This window comes from Antennarius striatus, chromosome 3 (genome assembly GCF_040054535.1).
Source record: "Antennarius striatus isolate MH-2024 chromosome 3, ASM4005453v1, whole genome shotgun sequence".
NCBI lineage: Eukaryota > Metazoa > Chordata > Actinopteri > Lophiiformes > Antennariidae > Antennarius > Antennarius striatus.
In genome coordinates this window covers 8,341,813-8,367,083 of record NC_090778.1, presented here as the reverse complement: position 1 = coordinate 8,367,083, position 25,271 = coordinate 8,341,813, and the positions used below count along the sequence as shown (strand labels likewise).

The window sequence follows — 25,271 nt, the reverse complement described above, 5'->3', positions numbered from 1 at the left end:
AGCAGCCTGTCTGCTGCTGCTCGGCTCCTAGACACCGGGATGCAACTGCGGAGATGGAGTTAAATCACAAGAACAGCAAAGTGTGAGTCGGAGTTTGAAACAAAGGCAGCTCTGGAACTGAACCGATCGTTGGATGGATTGTTTGTCGAGAATAAGATAGGAGGAAATTTTAAAAATGAAGCTGCTGAAGCCGAGCTGGGTGAGCCACAACGGTAAGCTTGCACAGGAATCAGTTGGACCAAGTTGGGCTTTTGTTGTCGGAGTAGGGTTGTGGGGTGAACTGATGAGGCATGATGGTGGTGGGCAACACTTCTTTGACTTGTCACAGTTTGTGTTTACCTCTCACGTACTTAACCACGCTCAGTTCAGCCGCCGAACGCACACATTTGGTGCTCTTGTCATTATCATTATTACTCTCTTTCGCTTGTTGCAAATCTATTTATAATTGCTAACCTTAGCTAGCTAGCTAGCGAGTTAACCCCCACCCCCCAGCTAGCCTATATAACAAACCGTTAGCTAACTTACCTGCCAAATGACTCTTGTTGAAGTTTTTATCTCAAGATAAGTTATTATTTTATGTTTTTGACGCACCACACGACATATTAGCAGATATCCTATTTTAGTGACAGCGGGCAAGCTCGACGTGGGATTTAAGTACAGTAGTGCTTTCTGGTGGAGTGCCAAGCTGTCATGAAAGTTAACCGTGAAGGTAAAAGCTTCAATTTAGGGTGTAGCTAGCCATCATTATCGACAGAGTTAGCTTTCGGCACTTTATATTTGCATACACTGTCACCACATGGAATTATATGCTCAGAGTCGTTATTAAATTAACTAATCATCGAGTAAGGAAAACACTGAAATGTCATTTGAAACGGAGATAGAAAGCAAGTCCAGATGTGTGTATTTCTTGTGAAAAGAATTTCGGGTCTAACGTTAATGCTCTTTGACACGAAATACTGAGCCAATTTCTCCTTCCAGTGTGCAGCAGTCATAATGTTTTATTTCAACAGCATCCATGCTGTATACACTTAGATATGCATAAAGGATGGCAGAAATAAACACTGAAAAAAAATAGCCTAAAAAATAAAACCACCACTCGCCACTGTCACTTGTGCTTGCTCTGGAGGGTTCTGTTGGGTTCTGTTTCATCAGTGCTGTATGTCGTGCATATATGGTACATTTGACAATAAAGTTGACTGACTTTTTTTGTATTATGAGATGATCTGTTAATGCTACTTGGTTGTTTTTTTTAATAATCACAGTTACATATAATCAGATTGTTGATGATAAAAAACGTTTTTCACTTTTTCTCGGGACCCAAGGTCAGATCTTTGGTCTGATCAAGGTGTCCTTTCACCTCACAAACATTGGACCTTTGTTCACTTTATTGTGCCATAAAACTGGGAAAACATCACATACTCAGGTCTTATATGAGGGAATCAGTCTTTTTTGATAAAGTAGATGACTTAAATAGTCATCGCATGCAGTAAAAACAGTAAAATCAGTCTTTTCCAAAACAAAATTAGATACATTTAGAGACTTTAAAAGTCTATTCTTGCACATCCTGTATGTTACTAATTGAAGTGTACTGTGGTATGCATGTTTTCATCTGTGCTGTCTCGCACTGACACAGGTAATGTGACAAAGATTGTTTGACCAGCCCTGTATAACATCTTTAATAACAATACACATATTTAGTTTTGTCCTGGTGCAGTTTTTTTTAATAATCTGGAAATAGTTGGGCTACATAATACCAGAGTTGAGGCTTTGAATATTTTCCCAGTGTCTTTGTGGGCAAAAAAAAATCTATATTGAGTTAATCTAGTCATTGGAAAACTTTGTAAAGCAAGAAAATCAAATTATAAATTGACTACGCAGTGGAAAATTACAGTCCAGAAATTCTAAAAAAAATTCATCAACCTGAGCGTACATAACCAGATCAAGAGACCTTGAGTTGTCTGTTTTTGTTTTCCATCACTTTTCAACAGTAATGTACATGACCTGTTTTTCTCTGTGGATTTTTTTCAAACAGTGATTTCAATTCAGTACTGATGTTTGTTTTACAGGCAAACCCATATTTTCAGTTGATATCCACCCTGATGGAACAAAATTTGCAACGGGTGGGCAAGGTAAGACTGATACCACAGTTAACAGTGGCACTGGGCTGCTTTAGTGTTGGGATGTTGCACTGATATGAATTGAGTATTTCATGTACTGTAATGCTAGGTTGATGGAAAAGTTAGTCTTTGTTTCAATTGTGAAACTCCCACTGCTGAGTCCGTATCACATTGACGTAATTGTTTTCAGCTTCTGTTTACAGAAAGAAGTCATTTTGCTGCCCATAAAATGTTTAACCCCCTCAGATGAGGTTTTCAAATTCAGACATCCTTCCCTCTTATTCATCAAGCTCAAAGTTTTATGAGTTGCGATTTTTAAAATGTTTGATTTGTTTTCAGGGGAGGATTCTGGCAAGGTGATGATATGGAACATGTCGCCAGTCCTCAGAGAGGAGGACGAGAAGAACGAGAATGTTCCCAAAATGCTTTGCCAAATGGACAATCACCTAGGTGACCATCTTTGTCTGGATTATTCTTCAATGAAATGAAAAACAAAAGATTTTTCTTGGTAGACTAATATTCTTTAGGGCATTTATGTTTTTCTTATTTTTAAGTTAGGGAACATTTGAGCTTTCATATTATTATGTCACTCGGCTTTGATAGAGGTTTTTGTGCACACAGAGAGACCGTGACTCTCAATTACTATTAAGTAACAGTTATTATGGATTAACAATGATGATAAACTGGACACTGAAGGATTTATGTGATTTAAGCAGCATCCTTTGTTGAATTATTTTTATGTTCGAAATTTAGTATTTGGGTCTCTGGAAATAGAGAGACCCAAATACTAAATATGATTATGGTGATGATTTTTTCTCGAAAAGAGTAAGCTTTACTATCTTACTCAGCCAACACAAGAAGAAACATTTCTTACAGCAGCCTCAATTTTGGAGAATTCACATTCTAATGTGTGTCACAGGTTTCAATTGTGTATCCAGGTCTTCATTCTCCATGTTTGAATGTTATGGCGTTCTCTACACAAACAGACAAAATAAAATCACCAGTCCTTCTGCGGATAGGAAAGCACAGTAAACAGTTGCAGTATGAAAAGATCAAGTAAATGTACGAGCAGTTGGTTTGTTAACTTTTTGCACTGTTAGTGTATTTAATGCCCACCCTGGTGGATCATCTTGTTAGAACAAATCCATGCAAGTTAAACTATTTGATTTGAAACTGGAATCAGAGGTTTTTGTCTCTGCAGCGTGTGTGAACTGTGTACGCTGGTCCAACAACGGTCTGTACCTGGCATCAGGAGGAGACGACAAACTGGTCATGGTGTGGAGGAGAGCCGCGTATGTGCACACACACACACACACATACGCACACACACATGCAAAGTCAACTATTGATGTATTTTTACAGTAATGTTAGATTTTTGATGCTTCCTTGTCTATTTTAAACTGCTACTTTTCTAAATTTCAGTTAGATGTTTTGGTTTGTGTGAATATCCATCAAAGCTGAGATCTGTAATAAGAAAAGGGATTTGTAGTTGATGAGGCAACTTCGGGACGAGCACTGGGCTTTCAATGATTTTTACAGTGGTTTACATCTTTATACATCATACCTAACCAGCTGCAGAGAAAGTATGTTTACTATAACAGCTCTTCAGTATTTTTTATGCACAAGTTGACACAGTCCAGATTCTTCTGTCCCTCCTACATTTGGCAGTGGTGCTAGCTTATACAGGTATACCTCGGGTTACGTTGTCTTGAGTTACGTCGTTCTCAATTATACTGTAAGTTGGTTGTCAAAAAAGAAATGGAATCATAAAATCCCTGGTAAACTGTTAAAAGCGCATAATATAATATTACTGTACAATAAATAAGAATAAAAACATATAATTTCAGTGGTGATATTTTTTGTACTACATTAAAAATAGATTCATATTAAACATTTATTACTAAAGATGCATTCATCAGTAAAGTACAAAACTAGGAAAGGTTATTGTTGGTTTAGCCTGGAGAGAAGTTCATTCGACATATGTAGTTTTTTACCTTGCATCGTGTTTCTTAGAACCAATTGAAGACGTACGGCAAGCTAGACCTGAAGCTAGACCTGTTGTATATATGTCAAATATAGTTGTTCTGTGAAATACACTGATTGACTGTAAACATTTGCGTGTTTATGATTAATCATATGCTGCAGACACCATTACTTACTTAAGAATGTCCTCTTGCCAGATTTGGGGAGTACTGTACTATTCAGAATCAGAATCCTTTATTAATCCCCTGAGAGGGAAGTTGTCCTTCCTTGCATTCACTCCGCTGTAGAATGTAAGTAAAAGTAAGACAAGAGTAGATATTTACGAAAAGGAGATCAGAGATAAATAAAAGAATAAATAGAATTATATGTAAATATATATACAGATTCAAACAACAACAAAACTGCCGCTTCATTTCTCCTCATCACTGCGGCATTACAAAACGTGATGGCCACAGGCAGGAAAGATTTCCTATGGTGTTCAGTAGTGTATTTACTGCTACTGAAGGTTCTCCTCAGTCACCATCCGTGTTCTGTGCACTGGGTGGAACTCAGTGTCTAAGATGGCCCTTAGTTTGGACAATGTCCTCCTCTCCAACAAGAAATGAGTCTAACTTCACTCCCACAATGTCTTTAGCCCTATGGATCAGTCTATCCAGTCTCTTGGGTTCCCCCACCCTCAGACCACTGCCCCAGCACACCCCAGCATAAAGGAGTGCACTGGCCACCACAGACTGATAGAACATCCACAACATGGTGTTGAAGATGTTGAAGGACCTCAGCCTCCTCAGGAAAAAAGGCGGCTTTGGCCCTTTTTGTAAAGGGCATCAGTGTGCCTCCCCCAGTCTACTTTCTTGTCAATTGAGTTGCTAACCACCGTATTGGGACCTTTGGGCTTCTTGGTGCCAAAGGAATGTCCTTGATATGTTTTACTGACTTCATCACGCAGCTTTCTGGTCGATGCTACGTTCATTTTGAATGTTTGTGGGGTTTTTTGTAGATTCATCGGCCCGAGCACAGTGTTCGGGTCGAGCAGTAAACTGGCTAACGTTGAGCAGTGGAGATGTGTTACCATCCTGAGGAACCACACTGGAGGTAAGACACACACAAAAAACACTAACATGTTTATACACTGGCCGTGAATAACTAACCAAGGAAGGAATTTACAATATAGTCATTATGTGTAAATGTTTTTATGCTTTTTTGTGTGTTTCAAATGCATTTCTCTACTTTTCTATTTGCGCTTTTTAAATCCAGTATTACCGAGTTTCATGTTTGGCATCTTGAAATTTTCTTCATACCTATGTTTGTTGGTGCATTGTATCATACAGTATATACGCAGGACTATGATGACATGGATCAGTCCATTCTCAGTATATCCACTTAAAATTAAGAAGACACAATGCTCCTATCCTTACCCTAACTGTTGACTAGAACTATCAGGTAGTGACTGGAGTGTGTTGTGCATGTAGATGTCATGGATGTGGCGTGGTCTCCTCATGATGTGTGGTTAGCATCCTGCAGTGTCGACAACACCATCGTCATCTGGAACGCTCGCAAATTTCCAGGTAGGAGGTTAAGAAACCAGAAGTCGCTCTGTCACTTCAAACACAGAGAAAAATTTATGTGGAAATCAGTCAAATCACACTTGACTTGAATTTAAATTAATAATGTTCACCATTTTGGAAAATACATTTTTTGTAGCACATTTGTAGTTAGATGAGGCACATTTAATAAATACAAATCTACAGCCGTCAACTGGTTTATAATAACTGTCTGCTGTAACATCAACCAGCGACAACTGATCCCAAGAATTAAAAAATTAAAACTAAAAATGCTGTAACTCCTTTGTACACTGTACTGAACTTTATTTTGGAGTTGCAACTCACAATTCAATCTCATGAGCTAAAACTCTGTGATAATTTATCATTATTCACCTATAAAGTGCTCTATTAAATATTGATTCCTTAAAATTTATTTAAGCCCACTTTGATGTCAGAAGTCGCCCATTTATCCTGAAGTATACTAAAACTCATATACCCAGCTTACTATTAAACAAGACAATGAAAAGCAGTAGATATATGAAAACCTGGAATATTGGATTCATTTATTGATAAAACTTCTGCAGTTCTTTTTTGTTTGGTTCTTGACTTTATATTTTATAGTAATCAGTGTCCTTCTATAACACCGTCCAGTACAACCTGCTTCTAGAGCAGGGGGCAGATTTCTCTCTTGACAGCTGGTGTGTCTGTCATCTTGTGTGTCCCAGAGATGGTGATGTGTCTGCGAGGACATACTGGACTGGTTAAAGGCTTGACGTGGGATCCGGTGGGGAAGTATATTGCCTCCCAGGCTGACGACCACAGCCTCAAAGTGTGGAGGACGGTGGACTGGCAGATGGAGGCCAACATTACCAAACCTTTCAGTGAGGTACAGAAACACTGTCAGCTGTGTTTGATGGTGCTGTCGGAGATGAATGTTGACATTTTGAACACAGGCAAAATGTTAAGTTTTGCCAGTAAAAGTTTGAAACAGTCTCTCTCTCTCTCTGCTCTCTCAGTGTGGTGGGACGACCCATGTCCTACGTCTGTCCTGGTCTCCAGACGGTCAGTACCTGGTTTCTGCTCACGCCATGAACAACTCGGGTCCCACCGCTCAGATTGTGGAGAGAGATGGCTGGAAGACTAATATGGACTTTGTGGGCCACCGTAAAGCTGTCACTGTTGTGGTAAGGATATTCACAACACATTTTAAGCATTTGTCCGACCCAAACCTTTTTTGCTTACCAGTGGATCTGCTTCGGTCATTGTAGAAGTTCAACCCAAAAATTTTCAAGAAGAAGCAAAAGAACGGCAGCTCTACCAAACCCAGCTGTCCCTACTGCTGCTGTGCCGTTGGCAGCAAAGACCGGTCGCTCTCCGTCTGGGTCAGTTCACAATACTGTTTGTCTGAGTGAAAAGAAAGGGTAAAACAATCAGTACCAGAGATGAAGGTTTCTTGGGCAAGTTGACGACTTCATTCTTTCTGGTTGTTGTGCATGATGGTTGACATCTATTCACTTGTAGAGCAGGGGTGTCGGACTCATTTCCACAGAGGGCTACATCAGCAGAATGGCTGTACTCGAAGTGCCAGATGTTACTTATAAATTTAACTCAATGTAATTAAAATAAATTCAACCACTCCTTAATGTTAAATAACTCTGAATTTATTACTTATTTAAGTTACAAACATTACAGTTACACAGAAAAAATGTTTGTTTGTTACCCTGTTGTAAAATACTGTAAATCCTTTAAATTTGTCAGGTTATTAAACCCACAGAACTCCATCAATCAAGGATTAAACTATCAAATGAATTAAGAAAGATAACATCAAACACAAGTTATGACATTAACATTGTTCAAAACGTTTTTGTCAATGTTAAAGTGGGCTTAATTACTGCATTGTGGGATATTTATTTTGGTCAAAGCACACTTTTGACCTATTTACTTTTAGACACTCTGATCTTTTATGCTCTTGCGGGCCACATGAAATGATGCAGCGGGCCACATTTGGCCACCAGGCCTTGACAATACACTTGTGCTGTAGAGTGTCCTTAGTTAAAATGTGAGTTTTCAACTCCGCTAAATATAACAACTGTAATATACAGTATATTGTATATTATCATTAAGAGTACTCGAGTGATTTTAGTTTACTATTTGACAAGAACAGAAAGTAGAAACCCTGAGCCAATGCACCTGTCTGCTTTAGTGTGACTAGGAACCAAAATATTGTACAGTTGTAATTTTAGAAGACTGATGTTAAATGACATACTGTAATAGCAACATATTGAAGGATCCAAGGAGTAAAACTTTTGTGATATCTTTTCCTCAGCTCACCTCTCTGAAGCGCCCCCTTGTGGTCATTCATGACCTGTTTGACAAGTCGATTATGGACATTTCGTGGTGAGTTTTACTCTGTCATGTTTTTGTCGCCCACCACCAACAAAGTAATGAGCGATGAGTTTCATCTGTGTGTTCAGCAGATTTTCAAGCTTTCATCAAAACACAATTTTTTGCCAAGTTTTTCCAACATAAAACAACCAAGTAAAAAGTAAAACAAATCCTTGTACAAATTAAATATATTCTTTCTTTCTTTGATTTTATGTGTGTGTGTGTGTGTGTGTGTGTGTGTGTGTGTGTGTGTGTGTGTGTGTGTGTGTGTGTGTGTGTGTGTGTGTGTGTGTGTGTGTGTGTGTGTGTGTGTGTGTGTGTGTGTGTGTGTGTGTGTGTGTGTGTGTGTCAGGACTCTGACTGGTCTGGGGATGCTAGTGTGTTCAATGGATGGCACGGTGGCCTATCTGGACTTCTCACTGGATGAACTAGGAGACCCACTGAATGAGGAGGAGAAGGTTCGTCACACATCAGGCATCTGATTACAATCTGATCCTCTGAATGTGTGTTTACAGTATCACAGATTGTTGTCGTTTAACCCAGCAAACAACAACAAATGTGTTTCAGACTGAGACCAGATCTTGTTTGGAGTCTTTATTTGTAGTCATAAATCTTAGTTTTCTAATGATAATCTCAACCAGTATGTTGTGATAGAACGCGTATGCATTGGTTTTCTTTCTTTCACCTTCTTTATGAGGCATCATTTGAGAGAACACAATGTTTATGTTAATGATTTTGGTTTCTACCAAGAGAGTTTCCAACACTGTTTAAACCAGACAACAGAAACATTTCTTTTTCATCAGGCAAAAAAACCCCCAGAAAACCTCTTGTCCAGAAGTTGCACATGCTGAACAGATGAACAGAAATAATATGCACTTAAAGTCTGAATGTATTTGATTAACAACTGTTGTACTTGGAATGAAAAGCAAAACACTGCTATAATACTAGTGTCTTCGTCTTCTATTTTCTCATTTTGAAAACCTCAACTTTGTGATTTTTGTTTGCTAGTTGTTGTTAGTTTAGTCTTTGTCATCCCAGAAGAAAAGATTTGATCAGTGGTGCAAAACAAAAACATCCAGACGTAATTACTTCAGCCTTTTCTTCTTCTTTTGTTTATTCTTGTTTGGATATTGTCTTTCCATCGATAGATGGTACCAGACTTTTCATCTCTTTTTCTGTGAAATACAGAACAGCATCCACCAAAACATTTACGGCAAGAGTCTGGCCATAACCAGCACCGAGGCTCAGCTCTCCACCACCATCATCGAGAACCCTGAGATGCTCAAATACCAGCAGGAGCGACAGAACTCAGCACAGGCTAATTCAGGACAAGGCAGCGCTGGGCCTGAATCCTCGGCCCCCAAACTCAACAGTGTGATGAATGGAGAGTCTCTGGAGGACATCAGGAAGGTGGGGAAATGAGATGCAGTATCCAAGAAGCAAAAAGAATTTAAATGCTGTTGGTTTGATTCCGGACAAAGACTGAGCTGATAGAAATGATAGTCAGGTTGTTCATTGGTAGATAGTTTTTAGAAGTCATCTGTCTTGAAATGAGCTTCTTTAAATGTATATCACAAATGCAGGTAAACAGATGTGGCCAAATGGTGCCTGGTATATACAAATTTTATTTGAGTTGGTTTAAAATATTATAAGGTTCCATTTACAAGGAAAATTCCATGTAGTCCCTGTTACTTACTTTTTTTGTTTTGTTTGGTTTTTTTTACAAAATTAAAGAATAGCTAATTAAAATAAAGTAGATGAAATTCTTTAAGAAATACAAATTAGACAAAGTAGAACAAAGTCCATTTTCGAAGCAACATATTCAGAAATCTCTTATAAAGTTTGTACTGCAATATTATGGTTTTTTTTGTTGAACTTTTACATTTGAAAGGCTGTCAAAACAAGAATAGTTTTGGTACTTAATTGTCTTGTATTTGGTCGTCTTGCAGAATCTTCTGAAGAAGCAAGTGGAGACGAGGACAGCTGACGGTAGAAGACGTATCACCCCACTGTGCATTGCTCAGTTGGACACAGGGTTTGTAAACACGAAACAAACCTTCTGATTTTCTCCGGTGGATTAAACATGCATTTAAGAGATGACTGATGCAACAGAAACCTTCCAAACTATGCTTGGGTACCACAGACACCAGCTGGAAATTTTCTTTATTTTTTTCTAAAAAGTAAAAGTATATTTGATATTGTGAAATTAACACAACGCAAAAAGAGCTTCATCTGTAGCAACATATGTTAGTGACATTCGTGAAGATAAAAATTTGAACACAAAACAGATCCATCAAAAGGACAGTTGACTGAATAGTGTTAAAGGCCCATCTGATTATCACCTATTAAACTTGCCAGATGCTTATTGCACTGCAGTAAAGAGGGGTGATGTTGTTTTATCTTCTGCACCGGTCCCCTTTCACAAAACTATCTGCCTGTTTCAGAAAAACAGATGAGAGACCTGCTTGCACTCCTGAAAACAGAAAAAAAGGTCAATCTGCGTCAACACAATGAGACACAACAGGTGTCAGATATTTGGTCTAAAATCAAGAGCTCTGATGTCACGGGCCTCAACGGGTACAGTCAGGGAGGGAACACCAGCATTGGTGTCCACCAATCATGGGACAGCAGAAATGGGAAACTGCAGCAATTCATATCTTTGTTCCTTGAATGTAATACCCACTCTCCCCTTCAATCTAATTTCCCATGATGATGATGAGGAGGAGGATGCAACATGTGATGAAAGCTGATAATTCCTGATAGTAGAAGCCATATTATTAACTGAAGCACCAAGCATCAGTAATTGTCTCAGAAATAACACTGTCCCCATTTCCCCTCCAGGGATTTCTCGCCGGCTCTGTTCAACAGCGCTCCCATCCTGCCCTCTGGCTCCTCCATGTCCAACCAGCTCACCTCCCAGCTCAGCTCCGATTCCAGCCCAGGACAGGCCTCCTCTCTGGGCCTGAGGCCCAGCCACGACCCCATGCTCACCTCGCCTCCACCGACCAGCACTGTAAAGGCCCTGGAGGACAAGGATAGGTAAAGATGACAGCAAGCTGCCATATCTCTAGTCTCCCCTCTTTTTGTGTCTGTTCTACGTGTCTGTGTACTTCATGAACAGATCTCTGACTCTTCATCATCTACCTTCTCCTTTCTACCCTCCATTGTCTCACTGGCCGTCATTGTCTATAGACATCGATGACTTTTTGCAATGGGGAGAACTAGGGGTCAGTCTGGCAGAGCTTGTCAGGGAAAACCATGCTTCTAATCAGATTTTGGCATCATGACGACTGATCTGGTTACGGAACAGAGGATGGTGAATCAAAGAAAAGTTGTATCAGCTTACGAAGCAACAAAGTTTGCACTCTCATAGCGAAGTGTGAGAGTGCGATCAGTCTGATAAATGTCTGGAGTGTCAGAGAAAGTCATCCAAAGGAGATCAATAGCTACAAAACGCTGGCAGCCAATGAGTTAATGTTTGATGTGTTTTTCTCTTCTTAATTTCTGGTTTCTCTCTGTTCCAGTGGGAAGCAATGTCTGTTGCTCACTTCTGCCTCCAAGATCGAGCCGATGAAAGCTTTGGACTCCAGGTTCACAGAAAGGTCAAAGGCCACACCTGGGGTCACAGCCGCCATCTCCTCCACTACTGGACTCCTGCCTCTAGACAGGTAACCAGCTTAGTATGAGTGAGGTAGTGAAGAAATGTGAAAAGAGTAAAACAAACCTTGGCTTTTCTGTTGTTCTGGCAGACCGAAAGACGGCACCTCTGTCCTGAAAGACTTGACAGTCAGAGATGACACCAGCAGTGACAGCGAAGACAAGATGGCTACCATCAACAAGAACCTGTCATTCAACAAACGAAAACCAGATCTGCTGATGGACGGAGGAGAGGTGGTGGAGAAGAGAAAGAAGGGACGACCCAGAAAAGAAAAGATGGCTCCTCCCAGCATCCAAACTTACACACAGGTAGGACAGAACGGGTAGATGAGGAACCAGTGATACAAAAATTAAATCCTAGAGTTCCATGCCTTGATATAAAAATATTTATAAACAAACAGAAGGACATATTTCTATATGAATTCCATTAGAGCTTGTCAGATATATTTAAAGATTTTTTGTTTTTTAAATATTTTTAAGCAAAGTAGTAAGTAATACAAAAAAGAGTCTCACTGAAGCCCTTTGGGGTAGATGTCTCTAAAATAATTGTACAGAGTTTAGTGTGTTTTGTCCCTTCTCTTCCTCTCAGATAACTGCTCCAGCAGAGCGGGAGCCCAGCAGAGCAGCTGGTTCTACAGCCGTTGTCGTGGCTCTCAAACTTCCAACTCCAAGTATGAAGAAGGCCTTCAATCTGCAGGTGACACAACATTCGATTTTGTTTTTTTTGGGGGGGGTGTCTTTGGAAGACTCATGTACTTGCAACCAAGTGAAAGTGACATGTTTATATATATATATATATTTTTTTTTTTTAAATTATATTTATCATTTATAATTTAACAATATGAAATGACAAATTGATGCTGCTTTCCTGAAACTGTTGGTTTTTTTTCCTGCACCTGAATCTGTTTTTGACAAAGGAAGTAAATAGAACAAATTGACTTATTCTGATCAACACAGACTTGTCCTATAAACTCATTGGCTGCCAGCGCTTTGTAGCTATTGAAGTGTTCTAAGACTTTCTCCGACGCTTCGGACATTTACTGGTGTTTTCTTTCTATTCTTGACCAATCGCAAGATGCTTCACTCAGAGCGATACCATGTTCACTCACGGGTGGGTTCTGACATACAGCACTGACAAACTCTGTTGCTTCGTAAGCTGCCACAACTTCTATGTCTTTCTCTGATTTGCCATCCTCTGTTCCGCAACTGGATCAGTCGTCATTACAATAAATTCTATGATTAGAAGCGTGAATTTCACTGACAAACTCTGCCAGACCATCAGCCAGCTCTTCCTGTTGAAAAATTGAATTGATGTCATTGACAGCCAGTGAGTTAAGGAACACTCCACAATCCTGATGTTCAATCAGGATGAGATGGTTCCTAACCTGTAAACAAACTCGTTCATTCAGTTGAGCTTGGAGCCATCCGTGATCTTGGAGGTGGAGAACGAGGTGTCGGTGGTTGCAGGTTCGAAGCTCAGTCAACTGCGATGCTCCAGAGATGGACGAGACTGGAACACTCTGCTGCCCAGTTCCGTGGTCACAGCTGCAGGAAGCAGGTAGGACGCTCCGTTGTAAATGGAACAGAAAGAGCTTGTGTGCTTGTTGTGCTGAAAATATTCTGAATAAATTAACTTCATGTATTTATTTTCCCCCGCGTTCCCTTTTCCACAGTGATGTCCTTGCCGTTGTCTGTCAGGATAGAATGTTGTCTGTGTTCTCGTCCTGCGGAAGGCGGCTCCTCCCCTCTATCCAGCTGGCCACGCCCGTTTCAGCGCTGCACTGCTCCGCCCACTTTGTGATGGTTCTGACTGCTGGAGCAGCGCTGTCTGTCTGGTTAGTGCTCACAGATTCTGTTGGATGTCATTGGGTCATTATTTTGGGTTGTATTCCACATTTGAAATACGACCCAACATTAACGTTGTAGCCATTTAATGGTGCTCTGGTCACATTTTGTAGCACTTGTAATTGTAACCCCCTTTACAGGTAAAGTACACACTAGGTTTGTAGGGCTAGGTTGGAAAAAGGTTGGACACGCAATGAGTAAGAAAGGAGAACACACGGGTCAGTTTCAGTAACACTGTATTAACACTTTTAACAAAATAACAATTTAGTCACTTTAGTTACTGGGTGCACCCTTAATGAAATAAAATAAAATATCTTTCCCAAAAATAGTTCAGTTCAACTGTCCTAGGAAGTCCCTTTTCTCAGCCCTACCACTCTGGCAGGAGAGCACATGAAGAATGGGAAGGTCCCTCCTTAGTCCAGGTGCTCACTCGGGTAGCTCGCCATCTCCTCGTCAGAGAGAGAATCATTCCAAATCCAGGGTCCAGAATCTCAGGGTATCAAAAAAACCCAGTCGGGACAAGAAAGTAATAAAACAACCACTTGATGTTCCCAGGGTCGCTTCAGTGGTTCACAAACTTTTATCTGCTCGCACAGTCTCTCATACCAACATAAAGATTTTTACAAGTTTTTATCACATAAATACTCCATGTCTCTGTTACCGTCTTGCTGCTCTCAGTTTGTTTCGTTTTCACACACTATTACCGCGTTCCTCGCGTGAAAGGGGGCGGGATATACGTTGCCCTAGCCAATAACAACTCAGCTCAACTGAAACGAACCAATGGAATCACTTTTTAAAGTTTTTCTTCACAGGACCTCCTACTGAAGCAAAAGACCTCTGGGATAAAATGAAATGAAGTTTAATATGTTTCTCATATTTTAACGTTTTTTTTCTCCACATATTTTAGCAAGTTAGGTTTCGTGTTTCCACCCGGTTACATAATATTTATGTGTACATAATTGATGTGTATGTGTATATAAATACTACATACACACACACACACCAGTTTTGATGGAAGCGGTTCCTCAGCCCAGCCCTATACAGTGGTACCTCTACTTATGAAATTAATCGGTTCCGGAAGAAATTACGTAAGTAGAAAATTTCGTAAGTAGAGAAGCGTTTTCCATGCAAATGCCCTAATCCGTTCCAAGCCCCCAGAAATTCAGACATAAATGTTTTATAAAGCATAAAAATGCATGATAACATGTAACAAATACACGTTACAATTAGATTATTACACAATAAATGAGAGTTGTGCATAATGTAAAAAACAAAAAATAGAGTAAAGAATAAAAATGATGGTCTTTTACCTTTTAACTGCTGTCCTCATTGGTTTTTTTGCCCTCTTTGGTTCATGCATTCTTGCCTCACCATGCCGAAAAACAGAGTGAATTCCAGTCCTCCTTTTGAACTTCTCCAACCACCCACACGATGCCTTAAACTCCTTAAACTGCCTTTTGTTTTAATAACATTGTGATTGTAGATGTATTACGGCCATATTCTTTGGCGAGATCAACCAAACGCATCCCTTTTTCATGCTTTTCTATGATCTCTTGCTTTGTGTTATATGGGAAAAAAATCTTTTCTTTGTCTTTTCTTTTCCTCTTTTCTCCGTCACTTTCTTGGGGTCCATAACGAATACTCAAAAAGTTAATACAGTATATTTGCGCAAAACTATCAGAACACCTCACGGGTCGAGAGCTGAATGACAAGGACACTGCATAAGCACCGATCTAGCTCCACACAGTGGTCCCTCTTAGTCAAATGGATGCCAGGAAGATACTAGGTAATAGCCAGTGGCAGAGCAGCTATGAGAATGGTGCGTTCAGGAACCTGTGGGAGCTGATAGTATCAGCCGATACTGTATTTTTACTTTACGTAAGTCGAAATTTCTTTTGTAACTAGAGGTAATATTTTTCTGCTGAGAAATTTCGTAAGTAGAAAATTTTGTAAGTAGAGACATTCGTAAGTAGAGGTACCACTATATATTGTTTAGGTTGTTACAAATTAATTTGCTCTTATACGGATTGATGGAGAGCTAGCTTTCATGTTAAAATTGTCACAATTAACCTGACATGGTTTGAGTTGTCACCTGTCTGTCTGCAGGGACGTTCAGAAACAGAAGGCTCTGGTGAAGAATGAGTCGCTGTTGAACATTTTATCAGGTGAGATGTTCCGACATTTTTCAAAGTAAATCCACCTATAATGATGAGATTTTGAGTTTTTATTCCTCATGAGTTTGGTGTAAATAAACAATATTGATTTTATTTTAAATGTGATCTGTAAGTAGCTTAAACTGGACAGGACCATGCTAGCTGTTTCAGCCTACATGCACAAGTACAGTATTTTCCGCACTATAAGGCGCACTGGATTATAAGGCACACCTTCAATGAATGGCATATTTTAAAACCTTTCCATATATAAGGCGCACTGGACCATAAGGCGCACCTTCAATAAATGGCCTATTTTGAAACGTCTTCATATATAAGGCCCACTGGATTATAAGGCGCACTGTTGGTTTTTTGAGAAAATTAAAGGCTTTTGGGTGCGCCTTATAGTGTGGAAAATATTGTATATTAATTGCAGAGAGCAAGGAACAATTAGTAATAATAAGTTTTATTTTCATTTAACTGAAGTAAATACATGTAAATAAATAAGATAATCCATTAAATAATTTAGATTTTACACAATGATTGTTTAAACAACAGTGAACAAAGAGTAAAGTTTCCATTAAAGTCAGTGAGTTATTTGGTCACCATGTGTTTGTCACATTTGGTTTGTATTGTAGGTGCTGACACCACAGTGTCTCAGTCTCTGCTGACTCAGCAGGGAGTTCCAGTCATTGGGCTGTCTAATGGGAAGTCTTACTGCTTCAGCTCAGCACTGGAGACATGGTGAGAAATATCTGAGGATCACATTGCTAGAAAAGCTGCTCCTTATAATACCGATAATCAATTTGGTTTGAAGGATCCTTCAACTCTTAAGTCTTGTTTTAATTCTGTCAGGACCCTGATAGCAGATACAGGCGACTCTCTGGTCCAGTGTGCTGACTTCAGAAGCTGCCTACCTACCCATGATGCACCTGCGTCCTCGGGGCCACTGGCTGTCGTGCAAGGACGCAACCTCAGGTGTGATTGACTTTAAATGTCTCCATCTTAACGCCAGCAGATCTTGCTCCAAAGTACACGTGACAAGAAATAAAGAATGTGTGTGGCTTTTGCAGTGCCGGTCGTCTAGCATCCCGCCTCTCTTCCACCCCCCATCACCTGCAGCAGAACATGACGCTGGCTTTCCTGGAGAATCAGCTGGCATCAGCTCTGACTCTGCAGTCGGCGCAGGAGTATCGTTACTGGTTGCTCATCTACACCCGTTTCCTCGTCAATGAAGGTGTCATGTTGTCGCTATCTGATGGCGTGAAATGCAGATGGAAAAGGAGTGGTGAGCAGTTTGATGCTAATTATTTGTGTGTTTTTCCACCAGGCTCAGAGTATCGTCTCAGAGAAGTCTGTAAGGAGTTGCTGGGTCCCGTCCACAAATCAGCGGCGACAGCCTGGGAGCCCACAACTCTGGTACGACACAACACTGTTCATTGTTCCCTCTTTCTATTCCTGTTCTCACAGGTTTCAGAGCAGGCTTGGAGTGGCCTTAATCTGCTGAACATTTTGTTTGAGTGCAATGAAATTGCAGCAGGGCGTCTGTTTGCTTTACTTGTTTGATGGAACCGAAATGCGTTTGTGTGATTGCACCGTGGACAGGCAAGATGGGGATGTGACATTTTGAGAAAGTATTAAATATGCAGCCAAAATGTAGCCGCAAGAGGACAAAAGCCAGTGTCTTATTGTGCTGGTCCCAAGCCTGGATAAATACAGAGGGTTGCGTCAGGGAGGGCATCCGATGTAAAACTTTTGCCAAATCAAACATGCGAATCAAACCTATGACTTCCATACCGGATCAGTCGAGGCCAGGGTTAACAACGACTGCCATTCGTACAGTTGACCTACAGGGTGCCGGTGGAACTTGGACTACTGTTGGTCAAAGAAGGAGAGGAGGAAAGTGTCTTCATAGGAAGAGGGAGAAGAGGAATGCCAAGAGTATAGGAATGAGAGTAGGAACGTTGAATGTTGGAACTGTGACAGGAAAAGGTAGAGAGTTAGCTGACATGATGCACAGGAGGAAGGTAGACATACTGTGTGTCCAGGAGGCCAGGTGGAAAGGTAGCAAGGCTAGAAGTTTAGGAGCAGGGTTCAAGTTGTTCTATAATGGTGTAGATAGGGAAAAAATGGAGTAGGAGTTATCCTGAAGGAGGAGTTCAAACTTCAGTGGACATGTTGGTGCAGGAAACAGGTGATGAGGAGGTGATGGACAGGTTTGGTATCCAGAAGAGGAACTCTGAAGGACAGATGGTAGTTGACTTTGCAGAAAGGATGGAAACGGCTATATTGAATACTTTCTTCCAGAAGAGGCAGGAACATAGGGTGACCTATAAGAGTGGAGGTAGGAGCACACAGGTAGACTACTTCTTGTGTAGACAGTGTAATCTAAAGGAGATCAGTGACTGCAAAGTAGCAGTAAGTGACAGTGTAGCCAAACAGCATAGGATGGATGTGTAAAAGATGACTCTGGTGGTGAGGAAGATGAAGAGGACAGGTTAGGGTGATTAAGGATAGGGATGGACGTGTACTGACAGGTGCCAGTTGTGTGATGGGAAGATGGAAAGAGTACTTTGACGAGTTGATGAACGTGGAACATGAGAGAGAACAAAGACTAGAAAAGGTGACTGTTGTGGACCAGGATGTAGCAAAGATTAGTCAGGATGAAGTGAGGAGGGCATTGAAGAGGATGAAGAATGGAAAGGAAGTCGGTCCTGATGATATACCTGTGGAGGTTTGGAAGTTTCTAGGAGAGGTGGCAGTGGAGTTTCTGACTGGGTTGTTCAACAGGATCTTAGATAGTGAGAAGATTCCTGAGGAATTGAGAAGTGTGCTGGTGCCCATTTTTAAGAACAAAGGAGATGTGCAGAGTAGTGGCAACTACAGAGGAATAAAGCTGATTAGCCATACAATGAAGTTATGGAAAAGAGTGGTTGAAGCTAGACTAAGAGCAGAAGTGAGCATTTGTGAGCAGCAGTATGGTTTCATGCCAAAAAGAGTACTACATATGCAATATTTGCTTTGAGGATGTTGATAGAGAAGTACAGAGAAGGCCAGAGGGAGCTGCAATGTGTTTTTGTAGATCTGGAGAAAGCTTATGACAGGGTGCCCAGAGAGGAACTGTGATAATGTATGAGGAAGTCTGGAGTGGCAGAGAAGTATGTTAGAGTGGTGCTGGATGTGTATGAGAACTGCAAGACAGTGGTGAGGTGTGCTGTAGGTGTGACAGAGGAGTTCAAGGTGGAGGTGGGACTGCATCAGGGATCAGCTCTGAGCCCCTTCTTGTTTGCTATGGTGATAGACAGGCTGACAGACGAGGTTAGATAGGATTCTCCATGGACTATGATGTTTGCAGATGGAGGAGAAGCTAGAGAGGTGGAGGGTTGTCCTGGAAAGGAGAGGAATGAAGGTTAGCTGCAGTAAGACAGAGTACATGTGTGTGAATGAGAGGGACCCAAGTGGAAGAGTGAGGTTACAGGGAGAAGAGATCAAGAAGGTGGAGGATTTTAAGTACTTAAGGTCAGCAGTCCAGAGCAATGGAGAGTGTGGAAAAGAGGTGAAGAAGTGTGTACAGGCAGGATGGAACCAGTGGAGAAAAGTGTCAGGTGTGATGTGTGATTCAGCTTAAATGAAAGGAAAGGTGAACAAAACTGTGGTGAGACCAGCGATGTTGTTTGGTCTAGAGACAGTGTCACTGAGGAAAAGACAGGAGACAGAGCTGGAGGTAGCAGAGATGAAGATGGTGAGGTTCTTTTGGGAGTGACCAGGAAGGATAGGATCAGGAATGAGTACATCAGAGGGACAGCACATGTTAGAGGTTTTGGAGATAAAGTCAGAGAGGCCAGACTGAGATGGTTTGGACACGTCCAGAGGAGAGATAGTGAATATATTGGTAGAGGGATGCTGAGTTTTGAACTGCCAGGCAGGAGGCCTAGAGGAAGACCAAAGAGGAGGTTTATGGATGTAGTGAAAGAGGACATGAAGGTAGTTGGTGTGAGAGAAGAGTATGCAAAGGACAGGGCTAGATGGAGGCAATTGATTCGCTGTGACGACCCCTGAAGGGAAAAGCCGAAAGGACAAGAAGATGATATATGCAGCCAAAACAAAAACATATAGAGATCAGCAACAAGAAGTTGCAACTCTTTATTTAATCTGACATCACATGATCACACATTCAGCCAGCGCCGACCTGTACAGACCTATCCACTCAGAATCAAAGATTAAGAAAAATAACTTGGAATAAAAAAAATTACAAATACCAGTGAGGCCAGTCAAAATGCAGTTGGACATGCTGAAAGCATTCGTCAAAATGTTTTCTTGTTAAAAGATTGATAAACGTTTATTTCTCCATTTGTTATTTTAGAATCTTATACCTACTTCAAGAAATGCTCATATTTTCTGTCATCCCCATTCCTGATTATTTGATCATACTTTTCTTCTACTAAGTTTGTCACAGCTAGCTCTGCCTCAAGTTCTTTATGTGAATGTGTTGTCAGTGTTAATCTATTTTCCGCTTACAGGGTCTTCTCAAACGAGAGTTACTGCGCGAGGTTTTGCCCGTCATTGGCGAGAACCTGCGATTCCAGAGACTGTTCACTGAATATCAGGATCAGTTGGAGCTGCTGCGCAACAAATAGTTACATTGCTGCTACACACAGACACAAACAAACACACAAACACACTTGGACTCATTATGAAACCAGTTTGGTTCCTCCTGGCTCCATGCTGTTTTCCTGAACTGGGGAAGCTTGTCACACTCTTCTGGCTGCAAAACATCCTGGGAGTTTTGTCAGAACTTCATTCTCAGCCTGTCCACACTGGGACAGTTTTCTATCACTCACTGAGAAGACGTGGGTGCCAATATATAGATATTTTTTGTATTATAAATCCATATTTCATTTTGACCTGTATTTTTTTCCTGACCTATGCACCTCAGCCGTACATAACATGAACTTCAAGAATAAGATGATCACAGGTGGATTCCTGCCTCCTGCAGCATCAACACCCTTTTGTCCCACCGAATCACCGTCAAGACAGAAAGAGAAACGGTGGGACTCAATGGATACACAAGGGCCATGTTCTTATACCAAAGTGATTTGATTCACAGAATCACACCTTGATCTGCAGTGTCCAATCACCTCGGCTTTTAAAAACTGAATCTGCTGACAGGTGAGGTTTTGAGTGTATTGGGTGTCTTTATAAAGTGACAATGCTAATACCAAACTGATCACTGTTAAATACAAAAGTAATTTACCTCACCATTGAAATTTAATGACCCAGTGAAATATGGAATTAATCTCCTTGAAATGGAGGTAGAGACATTGGTGGTGAGACTGAGTTTGATAAGCTGATTGTATCTCTCAAAAGCATCCAACAGTGCTTAAAGCAATTGAAGTTAGAGTTCAACAGAGAGCACAGAAGATAAGTTTCTACTTTGTACTCGAGTAAGATGAATAAAATACACCAAATCAGACTGTCCCTAGTCTGAGATGAGTTGTAGCACAAGCTGTCTATTCTAGAAGCCATTCTGACGGCTCTTTGAGTCTTGTCACCAGATGTTCTTCACAGTAAGCTTTTTTTATATGAACTTCGTTATGCCTGTTAAATTTGCATAATGGAATATTTATTTAAAAAAATCTTTATGGGTGTGCTTAAAAAGTCACAGGTCTGGACCTTAATCATGACATCTCAGATTATAGCAGATTGCCTTTATACTTGATTGTCTCCTGGGAAAATATGCAGAAAGGCTGACAAAAAAAATTTTTCTTTGAAATATTGCGAGTCATTTACCACTAATTCGCTGCTCAGCGGGTGTTCTGGAGACTTTGTAAATGTGTGCCAGCAACAGTCGCATCCAAGCAGACCGATTGTAAATATCACCGGCTGCTGTCAGCCTCGTGGACCCCAGTAGATGTCCACACAAGGTGTATTACCAATACGTGTATCAAACTGGCCTTTGAAAGGGTCGAAAACAGTTTTCTGTCAAGTGTTGAGGTTTATCCACACCATCAACTCTACTCTTGGCATCTGATGCCTTTTTTTAAAATCCACCATTAACCTTTTGGGATTTCACAGCTTACTCTTGAAATTGTGAACATTTCAGCAGACCAGGCTGTGATCACAGAGCGCCAGTAGAATAATGCTATAAATATTATTTGTTAGGTTTCTCCTCGTATTTTTTTTGTAAATAACGAGATTCTCTTTCCTGTCATTCTGTTTATCTCTGTTGCTGGGTGAAAACCACTGCCAAGACAACTTTTTCTTCTGGACTGAGGGGGTCCGACATTCATTGATTCGACATTTCATAAGTCCGGTGTGTAGGATGACCTTCCATTTCCAAACCTGTAGGTTGAGTTAAAAATGTGAACGGCCCTCTCAGAGAAAGTTTACAGAAGGCGGCCATGCAGCTAGAAAAGGCTCAAGGAAACAAAATACAATATTTCTAAAATCAAACTGATGTTACAAAAATTGTTATTAGGTCCTCTGAATCCTACACACCATACCTGAAACTGATTTCACAAGCCCAGAGGTCATGAAATCTGAAAACACCTCAGTGTACTTCAGTAGGGAGTGCTGGTGTTGTCTACAGCAGTAGCAATGTACTTTTCTGCCTGTTTAGTGTGTAAATAAATGGAGAGTGAGCCTAGGAAGCGTGCTGACTGCTGTAATTCACTGCTCAGTGAGGAGAAACAGCACAGAGGCAGACAGAATGAATCCTCTGCATTACCCTGTACAGCATTTCTTCATTCTCCTTTTCATTTTTTCTCCTGTTAGTCATTTTTAAATGTTTGTACAAGGCGATTTATTGTTTCCATTTTCTATAAGAAAAAAAGAGATGAGCTGATATTATGCTTTTTGAAGAAAGGAAGTGAAAAATAAAATAATGAGGATTAAATTGTTTTCTGTTTTCACTCTGAGAAAAAAGGTCAACAAACAGATTGAATTATTCATAAGTATATTGTTTTGTCAGAGAAAACCCTGTTACAGGAGGACGTCATTTTGTCTGAGCATCACAAACACGAGTCAAAAAAAATAAACGAGTTGTCAAAGTGATTATGAAATAAACTTTAAATTCTCAGCATCATCTACCACAGGATGATTTCAAGAAGTTATTTACAGAGACATTTTTACTCTGTTTGCAAATGTGAAAAATAATAACGTAAATGTTTTGATCCCGATCAAATTGAGAACCACTGATAATCTGCTTTTTGGATGACGAACCTAAATCACTGCTTTTGGCAAGGGAGTAATTTCTTTCTTGAAATGTGGGTGTTACTGTTTTAGCTCGTGCATTCAGGTTTCACCGAGCATTTGCTAGCCGTGGTCCACAAAGAAAGGACCTTTAAACAGCTCGTTTTAGAAATCCAAGCAGCAGCATTGATGACAGATTTGGAGGTTAGGGTGTTTTATAATTAATCTGATATTATTTGACTCACGTTTAATTTAAATTACGAGAAGAATTATGCTTCAAACTTACTGGACCTCTGGGATGTTCTCTTGAAATTTAAAATTTTTCAAAATGTTTATTTCAGAAAAAGATGAAAGTCTGATCTTTAATCTGGAAACTGAGCTGTGAGTCAATAAAATGAATATATTGTGTCAGGAAGGGCATCTGACGTAAAACTTTTGGCAAATCAAGCATGCGAATCAAATCTATGACTTCCACACTGGATCGGTCGAAGCCCGGGTTAACGACAGCAATTGGTGTTGTTCACCTACATGGTGCCAGTGGAAATTGGACTACTGTTGGTCGAAGGAGAGGAGGAAAGTGTATTCGTAGGAAGACAGAAGAGGAACACCATGAGTATTGGACTGAGAGTAGGGACGTTGAATGTTGGCACTATGACAGGAAAAGATAGCTGACATAATGCAGAGGAGAAAGGTAGACATACTGTGTGTCCAGGAGACCAGGTGGAAAGGTAGCAAGGTTAGAAGTATAGGAGCAGGGTTCAAGTTGTTCTACAGTGGTTATAAAATGTCTACACACCCCTGTTCAAATGCTAGGTTTTCGTGATGTAAAAACACTACATCAAGACAGACGATTTCACATCTTTTTCTACCTTTAATGTGACCTTTAAGCTGTAAAAGGCAATTGAAAAACGAAATTAAACCTTTAAGAAAAAACAATAAAAATCTTCAAATAACCTGGTTGCAAAAATACACACACCCTCAAACTAATACTGTTGCAGCACCTTTGGCTTTTATTACAGCAGCGTCTTTTGGGTAAGAGTCAATCAGCGTGGCACATCTTTAGGTAGCAACATTTGCCCACTCTTCATTGCAAAACTGCTCCAAATCTTTCAGATTGGGAGGGCATCTTCTTTGCACAGCCCTTTTCAGATCACCCCAGAGATGTTCGATGGGATTCAGGTCTGGACTCTGGCTGGGCCATTCCAAAACTTTAATCTTATTCCGGTGAAGCCATTCTTTTGTGGATTTGGATGTGTGCTTTGGGTCATTGTCGTGCTGAAACATTAAATTCCTCGTCATTTTCAGCTTTCTCACAGAGGCCCGAAAGTTTTGTGCCAACGCAGACTGGTATGTGGAACTGTTCCAAATTCCTTCCAGTCTGACAAAGTCCCCAGTTACAGCAGAAGAAAAATAGCCCCAAAGAAGATGTTACCACCATGCTTCAATATAGGTATGGGGTTATTTTGGTGATGTGCTGTGTTGTTTCTGCGCCAAACATACCTTTTGGAATTATGTCCAAAAAGTTCAACCTCAGTTTCATCAGACCATAACACATTTTCCAAAGTGTTTGGGAGACTGCAGATGTCTTCTTACAAAATCCAGCCGAGCTCAGACGGGTTTTTTTTGTTAGATAAGGCTTCCGTCTTGAAACCCTACCCCATAGCCCAGACATATGAAGAATACAGGAGATTGTTGTCACATGCACTATACAGCCAGTACTTGCCAGATATTTCTGCAACTTCTTCAGAGTAGCTGTCGGCCTCTTGGTAGCCTCTCTGACTAGTTTTCTTCTCATCTTATCAATTTTGGACAGACGTCCTGTTCGTGGTAATGTCACTGTTGTGCCATACATTCTCAACTTGATGATGATGATGGTCTTCACCGTGTTCCATGGTATATTTAATTATTTGGAAATTCTTTTGTAGCCTTCCCCTGATTAATGTCTCTGAATAATAAGATCCCTCTGACACTTTGGAAGCTTTCTGGACCATGGTTTGTGCTGGAAGATGTGGCTACAAATTTGTCAGGAAAAACCTAGTAGGACAGCTGAACTTTATTTAGGGTTGATCAGAGGAAGCTTCATTGGTGACAGGTGAGTGCTGACACCGGTTAAACATCTCCCCACCTATACATTTGAATAAGCTCACTTGGAAACCTCACGCTGTCACGCTTCCGGCGTCTACCCGGAGGTTCGGGCTGCTAGGCAAGTTAGCTATGGTCTCTCACTCACGGAGCCGTTTTGGCTTCGTCAAACAGTGGTTTATATTCTTTGATTGTGACGGACCTCACGTTGTCGTGTGGGGCACCCCGATGCTTTATTCACCAGGACCGAACTCACAAAGCCGGTTATAGGTCAAAATAAAGTTAGAAAAAGTTGTGGAAAAATATGTCTATAGTTTTTT

General features: G+C 40.6%; 1 protein-coding gene across 1 annotated transcript; it reads left to right on the top strand.

Annotated features, from left to right (window-relative positions):
• Positions 1 to 23,927, top strand: hira (histone cell cycle regulator a). Its single transcript, XM_068309872.1, has 25 exons — positions 1 to 212; positions 2,067 to 2,129; positions 2,457 to 2,567; positions 3,319 to 3,409; positions 5,098 to 5,192; positions 5,570 to 5,665; positions 6,367 to 6,527; positions 6,658 to 6,825; positions 6,910 to 7,023; positions 7,968 to 8,038; positions 8,379 to 8,484; positions 9,215 to 9,436; positions 9,976 to 10,061; positions 10,868 to 11,065; positions 11,551 to 11,694; positions 11,776 to 11,992; positions 12,273 to 12,380; positions 13,093 to 13,241; positions 13,357 to 13,518; positions 15,635 to 15,693; positions 16,317 to 16,422; positions 16,534 to 16,656; positions 16,752 to 16,915; positions 17,009 to 17,097; positions 20,199 to 23,927. The coding sequence occupies exons 1-25, from the start codon at positions 176 to 178 to the stop codon at positions 20,313 to 20,315; spliced, it is 3,057 nt and encodes a 1,018-aa protein (XP_068165973.1). The 5' UTR covers positions 1 to 175; the 3' UTR covers positions 20,316 to 23,927.
• Positions 23,928 to 25,271: the final 1,344 nt, after the last annotated feature.

Bases quoted from the DNA above. Each gene is read 5' to 3' on its own strand.
- hira (XM_068309872.1), top strand. From the start codon at position 176: ATGAAGCTGCTGAAGCCGAGCTGGGTGAGCCACAACG. The intron at 9,437-9,975 runs GTGGGGAAATGA...GTCGTCTTGCAG, and splicing joins CTCTGGAGGACATCAGGAAG to AATCTTCTGAAGAAGCAAGT. The intron at 15,694-16,316 runs GTGAGATGTTCC...TTTGTATTGTAG, and splicing joins GCTGTTGAACATTTTATCAG to GTGCTGACACCACAGTGTCT.